The 17,122-nt window shown below is 44.6% G+C and overlaps 1 protein-coding gene across 1 annotated transcript in view; it reads left to right on the top strand.

Annotated features, from left to right (window-relative positions):
* SATB2 (SATB homeobox 2) overlaps positions 1–17,122 on the top strand; it is a 127,369-nt gene that overhangs the window by 80,642 nt on the left and 29,605 nt on the right. Inside the window, exons 7-8 of the mRNA XM_063400232.1 lie at positions 6,416–6,628; positions 11,180–11,335. Coding sequence (XP_063256302.1) covers positions 6,416–6,628; positions 11,180–11,335 — 369 coding nt within the window. The remainder of the gene's footprint in view (positions 1–6,415; positions 6,629–11,179; positions 11,336–17,122) is intronic.

Below are 17,122 nucleotides of genomic sequence, written 5' to 3'. Positions count from 1 at the left end.
GTCAGGCTTTCAGAATGTGTACTTGTAGGAGGTGGCTGCTGCCTGCTCAGCTGATGCACAAGAGTCCTGAGCCTTGGAAGCAAAGGCACAGATCTGCAGTGTGCACAAGCTGTGTGGCTTTGCTCATTTTCCAGCATAAAGCAGGATAAAGGTCTGACACACATGTCATATAAATGGTGGCACTTTGTGGCTGCAGGTGGTCGGTCTTTCTCTGCCTCCTTTTCCACATGCATCCACGTTCAGATCCACATGCACATCCTGTCTTCCCTCATAAAAACAGATACCATAATAAAAAAGAGGCTTTATTAAACTAATGCAATAAAGCCATTTTCTTTGAGGATTTAAACACTTCATTTTTAATAATAAAAATCAAATTGTCATTGTTGCACCCTGGATAAGTTTTATTCAAATCAGCCTCTAAATGCTTTGTGCCTAAGCAGCTCTCTCTCCTGAGATGTATGTGTTTTAGCATTAGTTAAATGAGTTTAAGAACAAGGCTCATACTCTGGCTGTAGGCACCGAATCTGGAGATCAGAAGATTTCTTCTAAATGAAGGACTGATGTGAGGTGTACTCTGCAGTGTCCTGGGGGACTGTTGGTCTCCCATTCACAGAGAGTTAGCCTCAGTCAGAGTCCTTCAAGTTCTGTGGTTTGTACAAATGTAGCACCACACATTTTGACTATGGAGAAAGAGGAGCTGGTCAGGGAACAGGGTACAAAAACACTTTTGCCTGATGGAAACTGTGACAGAATGGATATGAAGGTGCTTGGTTTGGCTAACCACTCAAAATTTTCCACTGATTATCTAAAGCAATTTTGTTCAGCAAAATTGGACTGGACACATTGCCAGGATAAGCATTTCTGATAGACTTCCAGTACTTCTGCTTCATATCCTAGCTGGAATTAGGAAGAGGTGCAAGAGAATGGAAACAAAGCAGTGAGCATTTGAAAATGAGCTTGAGTCCCAAGAAGCCTACAAGTACTTCATATAGAGGTTCTTGGGGAGAGCTGTATGCTTGGAGGCAAAGAGAAGTATTTCAGAATCGTTGCATGTATCTTGTTCAGCCCAGAAGACAATACTGAGGGTGAGGCCTGGAGTGAGTTCAGGCAGGCAGAGAGATGTTGTGGTAAAATCCTGCTTTGACGTGAGAAAAACACAGGTGGAAATGCTTTATTCCATGAAGGGTTGTGAGAAGTCAGTGCTTCTGCTGCAGAGCTCCTGGACTGACCTGCTGCCTCCAGCTTACAACTGCAAGTAGTGGACAACTGTAAATATTAAAAAACTGTAAATCATTTTAGCCTGACAAAATCAGGTTTGTTGTTGTACCCTCAAGATACAATTATGATGTAGGTCGGTAGAAATGCGTGGCTGACCAGGGTTGTTTGGGTACTGCCTTCCGGGCTGGAAACTGGCCTGGTGTGCTCAGAGAGGACAGGCTGACATCACTGACCTTTAAGATCCAGATGCTGGAACTGAATAAATCCCTACATTTTCTCATCCTACTCAGGGCCACATCTATCCCTGATGGGAAGCAGAATAGCTTTTCTATGGAGACTCGTCAGTGCAAGTGCAGGGCTTAAAAGTACTTGGAACTTTAAGCACTGCAGAAGCAATATTTTTCTAGTATTTCAGCATTTTCTCTGTTGCTTTTGGCCATAGCTGAAGTATGGAGAGGCACAAATAGACTGAAAGTCTGAAAAAGTGTTTATGCTTTTTCAGTCGTTCATATATATAATTTCCTTATACAGAACATATAAACTGAGGTTTAGCACATTAGTTGGGTTTATTTAATTTTTTTGTCTTGGCCAGTGTTTTGATTGCCCAAAGCCTATTCTGAACCTCTTTAACATTAGTGCCTGATTTTGTAGTGAAATGGCTTAGGTCTGTAAGAGGAGAGCATGATTTCTATCCAAGTCATCAAACCTGATGTGTGTGAGGCCCTGTCCGGTGCTTGAGAGTCTCCTGCTGCTGCCTGGTGGCCCTCGTCCTCCTCTGTCCCCAGGACACGAGTGCCTGGGCTGCACTCCAGCAGCAGCGCCTCGCCCCCATCCAGATTGCTTTTCAAAAGTTCTGGCTGCAAAATTGTCCTGTCTTTGGCCGCTGGTGGTGCAGTCTGCTGTCCCACTGAGATCCCACTGACACCCTTTGCAGGCTGAGCAGCAGCCCTTGGGGAAGAGGGCACAGAGGCTTTGCTCACCTTCTGTGTGCTTAGGTCAAGCCTGTGTTTGCCTCGATGCTGGTCAGTTGGTCCACTGGAGGAGTCAGTTGGAATAACATTCGCTCCACATTGTAAGAGGCTGCATAAAAAAAATTAGGTGCCAGTGAGGTTTGGGTTGTTTGTCCTGGAAATCCTGCAGTTAATAAAAGTAAAAGAAGTTCACAAATGGGGTTTCATAGAATAAATGCAAAGCAAACTGCTGTGACAGTGACTTTGCTGGCCTGAAGGGACTGCATTACAGCTAGTTTAAAAAAACACGGTCAAAATTACTCCTGCCTTAAATAGATTCAGTGACTTTTTTGTTTTGATTGGACATGTGCTTTTTTCTCCACCACAGGTATTATTTTCTTAAAGTCAGTTACGGATCCAGTGTGTAATTTTAAAAATAGTGCGAGTTCCAAGGGTAAACCAGGCTGTGCAGAGCCCTTGTGTCAGGGTGATCACACCCCGCGTTTGCAAGCACAGCCTGTGTGAACATTCAACTTCATCAGTTGCCTCTTCAGCAGCCGGTTTAAAAATTATGCAGAGGAGTGGAAAAGCAAAGATATGATCAGGCTGCATGTCCTAAAATGTATCCTGGGAGCTGTGTTCTGTGTAGAAGATCTGTTTGGCTATTTAAAGTCATACTGAGACTTTCTAGTCCCTGAAGATGATCTTTTAGGTTTGCAGAATTGGTTAGCCTGCAAACTGCCAAATTATTTATTTTTATTTTTTAATATGTGAGATGTAAGTAAGTCGGAATGAGCTAATTTAGCCAATGGAATTTTATAAGAAATCTATGAATGCTGTGGGTTTCCCTTCGTTACCCCCTCCAGCAGAAGCATAATTTGCAGAAATGAAAACAGTCTCTGGCTGCCTTTAGGGTTTTCTCGAAAATAGAAACAGTAGGGTTTGTCTGGCTGGACCAGTTTCCTCACCACACACCTGGTGTATATCACTTTAAAAAATACATTATGCCTCATTAAATTACAATTAAATGAAATCATGATCATTTGTTTTTCTGGAAGGAAGATGTTTTGCATATTGAAAGCCTAATTTGTTGCAGGTGACAAAAAGGCTGAACAGATTATTTAATATCACTTTATTTCTTATAATGTTGCTCACTGGTTAGTTTGCGTATACTTCAGTAGCTCAGAATTATATTATTGTAAATGTTATTGCTCTCAAGACACTTGGTTTTATTGTCCTCCCCTGTCAGTCAGCTATCTGCTGCTGCTGCTGTTTACTGGCATTGTTGTTTATCTTCAGTTGCAGGAGGACACGAGACTTGTCCCTCATGAGTCGGTTTTCTTATTAGCTCTCCTGCTGTTGACATGGTTCCTAAGCTGCCAAATCACTTAGAGGAGCTGCAGAAAAACCCTCTTGGCAGCCAGGTTCCTACCTGTGGGCCTGGAGCAGGGCACAGGGAGCAGGGCTTGCCCCTGCCGGCGCCTGCTGTGTCGTGGTGCTGGGGGAGCAGTTAGTTCCCCCTGGAGCAGGTGTCAGCCTTAGGAGAGAGGCTCCTGATGGAACAGCAGTGCTGCAAAACGCTGCTGCGTCCCTGTAGCAGGGCAGGATGAGAGCCTTGGGGAAGCAGGAGCACAGGCACCAAATCTACCACATGATAAGATGTTTCTGGTGATAAATCAGAGCTTTCAAGCACAAGGGTTGGTGTGTCAGGCAGTGAGATACCTCTTAGTGCTATGACCAAGCCACTCATACCTGTGAGCCTCTAATTTACATACAGAGTCAATGACTGCACAGAAAAGCAATTGCTGGCATGCTTTCACATATGTTTCTGCTCTCCATTTTTGAAATTGGACCATAAATTTAGTGAGGCTAAAATGAGAGGGAGAGAAAACTCAGAACCAGCTCCAGTATCTTTCAGGTCCATTTCTTTCATACTAAATTCATTAATTTTTGAAGTTGAGTCTTCCTTTTAAAAAAGAAGTTTTAAATATATATCCTCTCAAAGACACAGGAAATTAGAAATTTAGAGCATTGGTGGAACCAATATTTCCTTTATTTCCTACATTTGAAGAATTTTTCACTGACTTTAGGGGAAAAATTGAATAAGGACTTGCATCGGTCTTGGAATCATGTGGGTTGTGGCTTCAAGCCCCGTATGTCCTTTTTTGGTTAATCTTCCCCAGCCTATGAGCCTGTCAAACTTTAGAAAACTTTTCAAAATGTCCTTACCTTCTCTGAGAGGTGGTAAACCCTGAAGAAGAAGCCAGGTATGAGAGAATGCAGTTATGTTGAGGTGACACAAAATACCAGAGGCCAGCACTGCAACTTCTTCGATGGTTTTCCCAGAGAGCAGACCTTTTTCACCAGCTGTCTTCTCCCTTGCATCCCACTTCTGAGTGGTGCTAGCCATGATTCCATTCCCAGCTCCAGTCCTTCTGGTGCCCACACTGATCATTGCAGAAAAATGTAATTGGGAGTGTCTTAGCTTGATTATGTAGATGAGGAGCTGAAAAGACAGAGCCTACCCCCAGGTTATGTGTGGAGCTTGCATAGAGAACTTGTGGAATAAACTCTGCTGAAGTAGAGGTTTCACATGTGTATTTTGGTATAGGTGTTTAACAGCAGATAAATGCAGATACAGGTATGTCATTTGGTTGGTCAGTGGGTTTTGTTGGGAAGATGGTAAATAAGGTCAGTATATACTAAAAATATTGGCATTTGCTTAATTGGCCAACTGTAGTGAGTGTTTTTAGCAAGGCTTTTTGAAGGAGGCTCTTGATACAGAAGAAAATAAATGAGAACTAAATATTACAGGCTTGGGATTACAGGTTGCTTTCTAGTAACATTTTTCTGATAAGAAAGGAGTAAGGCTTGCCTGTCCTTGGGAAGCAGCTTGCCTGGGTCCTGGCTGTGAAGTAACTGCAAAACACTCGATTCAACAGCCACAGCGGGGCCGTGTGGGGGCTGCAGGGTCCCTGTGCACGGCCCTGCTGAACTGCTCCTCTCCAGAGCAGCCCAGGGGAGCCCTCCCAGTCCAGCTGGGATTTCACACGGCTTCTGTGGCTGGCATTCCTGGGAGCCTCCGCTTGTGACAGGAGGGAAGCGGGAGCAGTGTCAGATGGCTCTGGGAAGCAGACTGGCGGAGTAGCCTTTGGAAATAGTGAGCACATAGAATTGCAAGTTAACGTAAGATATTGTTTTGATATCATTATGGTACATTATGTTAAGGTATAAGTAGTCTTGATGGGCAGAAATGCTCCCTCTCTGTTTCCTTGCACACCCGTAGATGAAAACAGGTATAGTTCAGGAATCTGCTGTTGCTGCTATTTGGAATGAAGTCCCAATTTGTGAAGTGTCTGATATGAGGGGGAAGCTGGTGGCACATGCTGTGTCCTTGGTAGTTTCTTTATGCTCTGATCCAGACTTGTGTGCTGTGTCTTTAACTTTCAGATAATCTGTGGAACTACTGACTGCAAGTGCATACTCTTACACATAAATCTTATCCCATCATTAGATTTAAGCCTCTTTTAATGACATTTTCATCTCTCCGATTCTTTTATTTTTTTTTTACTCTTTATTTTTTGGAAATGCTGTCTAATGGCTTTTGTAAAACTGGATTAATATGGTGTTCATTCACAGTTGCAATGTGAAGCCTGTGGTATTTTAAAATGAAGCATGAAAGAATGGGTTAAATCCCTAAAGCTAGATTCTAAGGTTTTACTATTGCTTCATTTTTCTCCTTTCAGAAATGACTGTCCAAACTGAAATGAGCGGACTGTAACATCAAAACCCAGCCAAGCATTTTTCTTTATAAACCTCCTGCACTGTTTAAATGTCGAAACTAAATTTACCAACCTTGGCAGATTTGTCAAAGATGAACAGGATTGCCAAGTGTTCCCAGCTTCAAGTAAAAAGAGAAAGAGAGAGAGGGATCTAACAGCTCCTAAAATATTTGCAGCAAGCACCTGGTGATAACTGCAATTTCTTCTAACCAGTGCACCTACCTTCCTATCCAGCATCTCCATAATCAGAAGCTTATTACTGTGCCAGAATAGGACAGTCCCAAAATAAACCCCAGCCCCCAGAAGACAAACACTTCCCTACAAAATATCCCCTCAGGGAGAGCCCATGGGATTCTGATGTAAATTCTCAGTATTGCAACCCAGCTGGTTACACTAAACAAATTTTTAAAAACCAAAGAAGCCCATCAACACATGACTGGCTTTTTTTTTTTTTTTTTTAACCAGGGTTTGTTGTCAGAGATCCTGCGTAAAGAAGAAGACCCTAGGACAGCTTCCCAGTCCCTCCTGGTAAACTTACGGGCAATGCAGAATTTCCTCAACTTGCCTGACTCGGAGCGGGATCGTATCTATCAAGATGAGAGAGAGAGAAGCATGAACCCAAATGTGAGCATGGTGTCTTCAGCTGCCAGCAGCCCAAGCTCCTCCAGAACACCCCAGGTAAGATGCAATCCCTTGCTTCCCATTCGTTGTTCGGATAGGGTAATTCCAGGAAAGGAGGTTTTTTCCACCCTTCCACTGTCTGTTGCTTCCCTTGCCCAGATAAGTTGTGGAAAATCTTCTGTAAGGTTTGGAATGGCTGCTAAGAGATATTTAGTGGATGTCAGCAAGAGACTGTGATGATCATTCTGTCTTTAATTAATGCCATAAGTGCAAAAGAGTATGTTACATTAGTGCCTGAAAGAGTGCATGTGGGCATTACATGCAGGCTGTTGATATATGTCCATTAAATGGCTATTATGTATAGACTATATTACAGAAAGACAGTGCAGGTAGCTCTTTTACCTGTGTCCATTATCTTCTTCAGAACACAGGAAATTTCTGGGCTTTGGGCTCATATATGTTGCTATAAAAGGTCTCTAGTGAGCAGAGGTTGATAGTGCATTAGATGGATGTTGTTAGAAAATACTGTGCTCCATATTCTGTATAGGAAATCACAGTCCTTGCGTTAGAGGTTTTTACAAGTGAATGTTTGAGGTACAGAGAATGGAGAGGGACAGCGTGCTGGGAAGGAAGATGATGCTTAGAGCTCCCAAGTAGCTGTGATCTCATTGACTTAACTGCATGTGTTTATTAAGGTGCTGTTGCCACCCTCGCTTCCCTGGGTTGGTTGCTCCTTTGCACTAAGAAAGAGCATCCACAGACTACACTGTAATAGTCATCCCCCCTTGTACCAGGCTGATGCAGTCCTACATGTGTACTCTGCAGTGTGAGGGTGCTTGCACGGGGCTGCTGATGAGCTCCTCTCATGATATTTGCCTGACTTGAGTCTGAACTTTCTAACAGTACAGACATGATGTGTCAGTTCTAGCACGTTACTGATCTTTAGTAAATGGGACCGTGTAACCCTTCCAATAATATCAATGATCACTTCTCATTGAATTCTGTAGTCACAGGTGCTAAAAGTAAGCAAGCGAGCAAGCACTGCTTGGGGGAGTGAAGTTTTACATTCAAACTGACCATCCTTAGGGAAGGTGTGTTGATTCTGGAGAAACTGTCGAGGTTGTTCAGTTTAACTTGGACAGGTAGGTGCACTTCACTGAGCAAATGATGTAAAGAGCTGTTTTCACTGCAAGCAAGCTTATCCTGCCAACCTAAATTTGACACTGAATTTTCATTACATGAGGAACTCATTGTATGCTCCTTATCTTTTTTAGTTACCTTTAAGTGAAAATAAAAATATAGAGAGATTTTAATAGTGGGTACACTATTTTACTATTTAAACAATGTAGTCAGTTTCTGCCTTGGTATTGATTCAATAAAGAATTAGCTTACACCTGCTTATATTTATTGCAGTAGGTTTTGTACTAGAATCAAGCACTGAAAGGAAATTGAGAGTTTCGATGCAATCTGGTGAGAATAAAAACTGGATCTATTGCCCCAATTCATTCCTGTGTTGAAATATGCCATTTTGCCGTGTTCCAGCCACAGCTAGAACATAATTTAAAATAATGGAATTTTTGCCTGTCTTTGTAAGAGCTAAATGTTCCTAGAAAACCGTACTCTAGAAGTATAAACCAGCACATACTTGCCTTATTTCAGCTTGAAGAATCCAACTGAATATTGTGAGGTTTTTGATCAGCAAAAGCAGCACACAAAGGTTTGTGTACCCAGTGCTCGCCTTGTGCCCACTGTGTAACATTTCCTCAGCCCTCAGAGGGCCAGCACCAGTCAGCACAGGTGCTGTTTTGACAACTTGGACACCTCTGCAAATGAGGCTCTTCCCAGCTCCCGGGCAGGCAGCACGGCTACCGCGCTTCCCCATATGCCTGCTATGAGTTCTGACGAGACAAATGCCGTCCTCGCAGGCAGCGCGGCGATTCTGGCAGCGGCAGCTCCCCGGCAGCTCTCCTGCCTACCCTGGAGCGGGGTGCTTTGGGGCAGCAGTGGTAGGGGCTGGACCAACCTGGCAGGAACTGTGTCAGTGTGCCAGAGAAGGTGATGGAATGGCAATTGGAAACGTGGTTTCCATAGATACTGATATCTGCGGCAGTGCTTTTGGGGTTGAGTGTGCTGGGTAGGAGAGGAGTGGCAGATACCTGTGGAAATGCTCGTGCTGGGGCTGTCATGCAGGCAGGTGTAAGGGCATGCAGAGTAACCCAGCTCAGCTCTCTGCCTGAGCCAGCCCCAAGCCACCCTTCTGTGATATCCCTGGCTCAGGACCTGCCTCAAGGTGAGAATGAGAGACTGATCCAGAAAATAGGGTACAGTTGCTGTGGGAGAGATGCTCTGAGCTCTTAGGAGTTGTTACGTGCACACGGGACCCCAGCAGTAAGGGGCTGGGTTTCACTCTGGCACTGTGAAAACACTTTTTCTTTTTTTCCCCACTGTTTGCAATAAGGTGTTTCTGCAGTGGCAAATTCCATCTTAATACCAAGATTGGCTTTGAATCTAGGCCTTTAACAATAAATATTGTAGTGACTTTTGCTAGTATTTGCCCTTCCTGTTTTGGTGATTAAATAAAAAATGGTGCAGCTTTCAGGGTGTGCAGGGCAGGCTTTTTCCTGACATATGGCTGTGGACCTAGAAGTATAGGGGACCCATGCAGGATGGAGGTACATTTTAAACCTCTTTTACATGCTAATTTTGTTCTTCTCAGGATCTCAGACATCCATAACAGTCTTTGAGGCCATGGTGACCTCGGCTGCTGTGCTAGCCAAAGGCTCCAGTGCCTAGGAAGATTTTTTATACCCGACAAATCTCCATTAAATCAGTCTTGACAGACTTGGACAGTCCTTTTCCTTTCCACGAACTCTTTGTTGCTTTCTTACATTTCCCACAACTGCCCTAACTCCCATCTGTAAACACTGGATTTCAGAGCGGGGTGCCTGTGTCGCACTGTACACAGCTCACGGCCTGTGCATGGCAGTGGTTTAGCCCTGGCCTCCTGGGGCGTGGGGCCATGCTCTGCCCCAGCTGCTGCCCAGCTGCCTCTGCCTGCACACGGGGCTGGCCTCAGGGAGCAGGAACATCTCACACCCTTTCTGGGCATGTCCTGCCCGTGACAGGCAGGGAACATGCTCAGAGCAGTGCCTGCTGAGCCTGGAAAGGGAGAAGATACAGGTTGGTTAAGGCTTTATCTGGAAATCATAAGGAAGAGTGATCAGTCTAGAGTATTTTCTTGATTGGATTTTGGCTCCATTATGAATGTGGCCTGGGTACAGAAGAGATGTCAGGAAGAGGAAGATACGGAGGACAACAAAACAGAAGACGTTTGGAAGGTTTGTTTTTGCCTAGTTAACCTTCCTATTAACAAATAAATACTTGGGCATGTCTGCCTAGTTAAAAATTAACATTAGATGTACTCTAGCAGACTTCAACTCTGACACAAAAATGGGATCCATCTGAAAAGGTTCATAATTGGGCCAAATATGAGTGTCACTGGGGTGTATGGGTGGTTTGGGTCTATTGAGCTTTGCTGTTTAGGTTGTGTTCTTTCCTAAGACCTTTATGTCTCAAGACAAAACAGAGATTTTATATCAGTAACCCACGTTTCCCTTAAAAAGTGTCAGGGGTGCAGTGATCAGCCCTGGTATCTCTCCTCTTTGAGCCCAGGAAAGTAACTGAGGTCTGTCTCCAAGGGGCAGCTGGTGCTGGGAGGTCTCAGTGAGCATCGCACTGCCCTCACTCCCTCTCCTGCCAGTGCATTCTGGGGCTTTCAAATCCACGTCCTGTAGCAGTCTTCTGAACTGTGTCGACAGAAGCCTTGCAGGGGTAGTCCAGCCCAGCGAAAGCACTGGCAGCGTCCGTTATTGTCCTTCATTTGTCACAGAAGCTGATGGGAAATCATTCAATTAAAAGGAGTGCAGCGGAATACACAAAATCTCAATATGAGTTTAGGAGAATGAGGGCAGCACATCAAAGGCATGCCAAAGCCCAGCTTTATGAAATGATTTTTTTTTTCATTTCCACTGATTTCCTAGGTGAAATTAGGTGACTGTCTGGCTAGCATAATGATGATAAGGCTGGGAAACCATACATACTCAAGTGACATACGTATAGTTTTAATAAAGGATGAGGGAGACTTGAGGGAGTGCATTAAATTGAGTAATAATTTATTATTTAGAGACCTCTACCCATTTACTCATTTTTTCTGGGAGAATTGGCTCTTCCTCCAAGGTGTAGGCCACTTTTAGAGAGGGGGGAGAAGGTAGAGCCTGGTGGCTGTGCTGCAGTAGCTGGCTGGCAAAGCCAATGTCAGCGTGTGCCTGCAGCCCAGTGCCCCAGCTACCTATGCTGTTGTTGGGCTGCTCAGTAAACATGCTGGGAGAGGGAGAGAGGGAGACTTGACAGGGCCTTGCATGTCCTATAGGAATGCACTGCAATTATTTCCAATCACAATTAACCTGATTAGAATAATGGACAGGAAGTGTCCCTCTGTAGCTAATGCAGTTTGGCATCAGCTGACTGAAATCCTTTGATAATTTCTGCACAGATGGCTGGGCTGAAAGCAGCACTTTTTTAATTATTATTTTCATGGTCTCTTGATAGGCCAAAACCTCGACACCAACAACAGACCTCCCCATTAAGGCGGACAGCGCCAACGTCAACATCACAGCTGCCATTTATGATGAGATCCAACAGGAGATGAAAAGGGCCAAGGTATCTCAAGCTCTGTTTGCCAAAGTGGCTGCCAATAAAAGTCAGGTGAGTGGTATAGGGGTTTTCATTGTTGTGGGGCTTTCTGGGGTTTTGTTTTCAAAGCAAAGTCTGGGGTTGGGACTAGATCTCTCTCTTCCTCCCACCAATAAAATTACATCTGTTCCTACAATAATAATAATAATTTTCATCTCTGGGGAGCCTGTCATGTTTGACTTTTGCCTGCTTAAGTGGTTTCCTTTTCCCTTTTAAAAGAGGCTGAGGAAAGGGTCAGTTCACAGCCAAGCTTTTTCTCTCCTCTTGTACAAACAGTCTGTCTTTTCCCACGTGTGGTATATAACTTACACCTCTGCTAGTAGGACTAGGAGCTTTCAAAATGGTGGTGTCCTACTCATTCAGCAGTTAATGAAATTGCTTTCTCAAGTGGTTAACTGAGGGAAGGCAATGGGAAACAGCATATTAGGCAGGTGTTTCCTTTTTAGCATGTTGTATGTGCTGCCTACGGTATTGCCATGTGAATAATTCACATTGGATCCAATCATTTCTACAAAAAGGCATGAGTTCTGCTGTGAGTTCTGTTGGATTCATTTCTATCTTGGATGTAAAAAATATATGTGGGCAAACCTAGGTCGGGGTGAAATTCTTGAAGAGAATCCATTAATTTAAAAATTTCATCCAACTCTTTAAAAAAATATAATGCACCAGAAGGGATTTTGTGGAAAGGAGGACAGACAGGTTTTTTTGAAGGGCAGCTAGTGGATTGGAGTTTGCTGGAAGGAATTGTTTACTCAGTGAAAAGAGCTACTTCTGATCCTGGATGAAATTATTCAGTTCAGCTAGGAGAGGGCATCAATATGCACACAAAAATGCACAAATGTGCATGTGACAATGAGAGAGTGGGATAGAAGTATTTAGGTGCATGCACTCTGAAAAACACACACTTCCCTCTGTGCAGGGAAACAACATTATAGTCATTAAAGTAGATGTAAAATAAGTGGTTGAAAGGCATATAAAGAGAAGCATCAAAGGCTATCCAAGCCCACGGGAAAGCCTTGTCCTTGTTACAGGTATTTGTGTCCTGACATATGGAGATCTGAATAATTTTTCCTTCTTCATGTAATCATTAATTTTCTTTGCCTTTTGCTTTCTCTTGTCAAGGTACAGGGGTTACAGTCCCTCTACCCCCCCAAACCAAATCCCAGACTCAGTATGAAATACATAAAAGGAAAATACCACGGAACCCTCTTAAACTGTTAAATGCATAAAAATCTCATGTACCACATGGCAAAATATAATGAGAACTGGAGCTGTTAAACGAATAAAGCTGTTAAAAGCATAATGCCACTTGGCACAACTACTGTGCATTTAACGGTTTTCCACTGTGTAATAAATGACATATGTGGTAAACGTGCAGTAAATATAAAAACTGCACAATTGATTTTGCAAACGTGCCCCTTATTCTTTACTCCATGCAGATATCAAAGTTCCACCCAGAATCCGGACTGGACAGCTTTTAATAAGGAGTGTTTAACACAGACCGAATGCCAGCCTCTCTGAGGTTTGGCTTAAAATTGCCTGCAAGCTTCCTGTCATTATACCCAGAGGCTTCTTGAAATAGAGAGGGACTGAACCACCCAACAATAATTTGGGTGGCTCACCAGCTTTGGTCTGTGCCAGCTTGAGTGCACTTCTCTGGCAGCATAGCACACCAGTGCCAAAACAAAAATAAGATCTGTAGTCTTTCACGTGGAAAAAAAACAGGGCAGATTTTGAACACCAGATGCAAAAGGTTAAGAACAGGATCCACAAATGTTATTGTTTAAAGCAAAGTTACTGCACATAAAGGTTTTGTTTCTTCAGCACCAGCAAATAAAGAAGTGTTTCTGGCTGATGTTTCTTTTGTTTCGCAGCCTTGCCAGAGCAGTACTGGCTCCCTGGGATGGCCCAGCATTCGCCATGCTGAGATGTCATAGCGCTCTGCTGGAGCATGAAAGTGGTTTATGGGGCACAGGAAGGCAGGGACAGAAGAAGCCACGGCCAAGAGCCACAGTGGTACAGGGCCTCCCCTGCCTCAAAGCCCACCTGTGTGCCTGCCCTTGGCCTGGCCTGGTGTGCCTGGGGTGTTCCTCCGCTGGCTGGGGAGCTCTGTGGCCTGGAGGAGTGCCAAAAGCAAGGGCACAGCTGCTTGCATGGGGGAGAGCCACGGTGCCATGGTCAGCCTTAGGTCTAGCTTGTCTGAAAACCAGCAGTTGGGTGTTCCCAGTGCTTTGCACAGGCCAGCTGTGCCAGTTTTGGGCATTTCTGGTGAAAATGCTGCTGATTTCAGCAGCTGAGTTACGTGGTGGGAAGCGCTCATTGAAAACTGCCCATGTTTTCAGAAGAGAGGGTTTGAAAGGGGGGAAAAGAGCTAGTCTGAGGCTTTGCTTGGACTCTCCGCCAAGGTTCATTCGCTTGCTATTCTCCACAGGCCTGGCTTGTGTTGCGTTGGCTTCCTCTATTATTCCCTCACCCCAGACTACTGAGAGGCTTCCAGTTTGCTAACAAGGCATGTGTTATGTTGCTGCTGTTCTGTCAACAGCAATCCACGGTGCTGGGAGATCTTCACAGTTTTAGCAGGCAGGGAATCTCCGACGGGGATGTTTTGACATTTTATACGCAGGGCTGTATGTCATGTACCCCAGAGAATATCCAGAGGCAACAGAGGCTTCGTTTCCTCTTCTGTCTCTATACAGGAGTGGTACCCACTGAGAGCAGTTATTACACGTGGCATCATCTACTGGTGGAGTTAATTGACCTCTAATTTAAAAAGTAACCATCTTCATTCTTAAGTCGTGGCAGAGTCTCAGCAACTGAAGGGCAGATTCTAGAAACTGAGGTTGCAAATCAGAGAGCTCACAAGTCAACATAAAGGCAAGTTGCAGGCCCTTGTGGAGGTACCAAGGTAGTATGGTGAGAATTCTCCAAGGGAATCCACCTTGAAAAAGATTTCAAGCTGTTCATTTTAGATATTGACTTATTCATCATTTACTTACCTTAATATCCATTTTATTCCTTGCAATTTATATCTAGATAGTTTTGGCCTTTGTGAAGTGCTGTGCTTCCCTTTGTATTTTTGAAGCCAGCAGGGACTGAGAGCTCAGTGCCCTCACAACACAGCCTCCAAAGCTGCCCTCCTATTTTAGTTGCCAAGTGTTAGGGATGTACCCCATGGACAGCAGGATTGTCTGGAGATGCTGCCTGCTAGTGCCCTTTTAGTGACTAAACCTGGGACCTGTATTAGCACTTTGGGAATGTTTCTGAGTGTGGCTGGAGCACCAGGGTTTGGTTTCCAGTCTACAGCTTGGGCTCCCCTGGTTATATTTAATTCACAAGAAGACAGGTTTCTGGCGTGCTCTGACAAAGAGGTTTGGGTGGCCTGTGTGTGTGCAGAGCTGGGCAGTAGGATAGGCAGAGACTTTAGCTTTGGATTGCTGCAAGTTTGGATTGTTGGTTTTACAACTGGCTTCTACATTCAGTTCTGCAACAGCTCTACAGTACAACTTCAGGAAAACCATTTCCCCCATGACCACAGCCTCTAATGCAGTGCAGCAGCATCAACCCTTTGACCTCTGCTAGTGAGAGTCCTGTCAGAGGCTGTGCCGTGCTCAGCAGACATTTTTTTCTTAGTCTTTGCAAAATGGGTTTAGGAATGTAGTTCTGTTCATAATAAACTTGACAATCAAAATAAATAGTGGGCATGGCTGGATGGAGCCCTTGTTGACGGTCTGAGGGAGGGCAGAGTTTGTATGAACATGGAGATCAAACTTCCCACAGTTCTCCCAGAGCAAGAGACTCTTCTTAATCAGCCTAGGGTGGCATGGGGAATCACGTTTCTGGGGATCAGCCCTGGGAAGGGCAAATGGAACCTTCATGGGTCCAGTGAAAACAAAAAGTACAGTCTTGAAACTGAAATTCTTTTCAAGAGGCTGCAGTTTATTCCAGTTGCACCACAGTAAAGCAAGAGAGACCACTTGGAGCAACATTTGAAAAAATATTAAGCTACCAAAGATCAGTCTCTGGGTTGTATGGTTATCCTGTTGAAAAGTAAGCGAACAAACAATAAACTTGAGGGTTTGAGTGTGGGGGCAGAAAAGCCCTTCATTCAGGTAAAAAAAAAAAACCAACCCAGGCCTATGGATGGAAATCACTATGACAGTTCCTTGCCTTTCCTCTTTCCTTTTTCATTGCCAGTTCTCTGGCCAAGGAGAGTGTTAGCCCACAGAAGGATTCCATGCTAGATAGGACTCAACACCAGGGCCACCTTCCCATGCCCTTACCTCTTGCTCATCCTCCAAGAAGGAAGTACAGGCACTGTGAGAGGAATGGGCAGTGTCACTCTGAGGAAGGATTAGCTTTAGAAACCCTTAATTTCATCCTTTCCTCTCCTTCCTTCCCAACTTACATTCCCTTGTATTCATTTGATAGGATGGGATGACTTCTCTCTCCCTTTTAGCTTATAATAGGTATTTTCTGTGGCCTTAAACTAATTAGCTTCCAATGATGATGAACAGCAGCTAGAAAAAGCAGCTGGTGGTGAAGATGTGCAGTGTATACAGTGTGTGCATACAGGGCACTTCTACAGCCTTATCTCAGTGCCTTTATGATGCTTTGAATCTCTACAACTGGGCATATCTGTTATGCTGATATTTCGATGTTCCTGTCACATGGAGGAAATGCAGAAAGACATTTCTCTCCTTGACTGAACTTAGAATTTCTTTAAAGTACCTTTGGACTGGAGCTTCTTTTTTGCAGACTTGTACATGCAGTCACAGTGTGACCCCATCCAGAAGAGAAGTGGGTCCACAGGAACCTCTTGGGGTTTAACGAGACCACGTACAGTGTCCTGCAGCTGGGTCAGGGCAATCCCAGTATCAGCACAGGCTGAGGGATTAAGGGATTGAGAACAGCCCTGCCAAGAAAGACTTGGGGATGCTGGTGAGTGAAAAGCTGGACAAGAGCTGTCAAAGTGCACTCCTAGCCTAAAAGACCAACTGTCCTGGGTTGCAGCCAAAGCAGTGTGACCAGCAGGTTGAGGAAGGTGATTCTGACCCTGTGCTCTGGTGAGACCCCACCTGGAGCACTGCATCCAGCTCTGGGGTCCCCTGCCCAGGAAGGACTTTGACTTGTTGGGGCAAGTCCAGAGAGGACCGCAAAAATGATCAAATGACTGAAGCACCTCTCGTGTGCAGTCAGGCAGAGCTGAAGCTGTGAAGTCTGGACATGAGAAGGGTCCAGGGAGCCTTCATTGCAGCCCTTCAAGGGAGGTTTATTGGGGCTTAAATAGGGCTTATTTAGCAGGACCTGTTGTGGCAGAGTAAGGGGTAATGCTTTCAAACTAAAATAGGGTATATTCAGATGAGATATATAAGGAAGAAACTTTTTACAATGAGGGTGGTGAAACACTGGAACAGGCTGCCCATGGAAATGGAAGGTGCCTCCCCATCCCTTCAAACATTCAGGTTGCTCAGAGTCCAACCTGATCTATTGAAGATGTCCTGACTCATTGCAGGAGGTTGGACTAGAAACCTTTAAAGGTCTCTTCCAACCTAAATTATTCTTTGATTCTGTGACAGCATCTGCAGCAGTGCATTGGCCTCTCTCAGCAGCTGAATGAATAAGGGACAGTTGTGGAGCTGGGGCTTTGCTCACAAAGTCCTTGGAAGACCCACGAGCTGATGGTGGGCTGCTTGCCCTAACCACAAGCCCACACTTCCTCTCCAGTGTGGGGAGAAGCTAGTTTGGACTTGGAATGCTGGAAATATCCTCAGTGCACGGCATCCTTCCCTCTGAGGCCAA

This window comes from Prinia subflava, chromosome 6, assembly GCF_021018805.1.
Source record: "Prinia subflava isolate CZ2003 ecotype Zambia chromosome 6, Cam_Psub_1.2, whole genome shotgun sequence".
Taxonomy (NCBI): Eukaryota; Metazoa; Chordata; class Aves; order Passeriformes; family Cisticolidae; genus Prinia; species Prinia subflava.
This window is presented reverse-complemented; position numbering and strand designations above follow the sequence as displayed.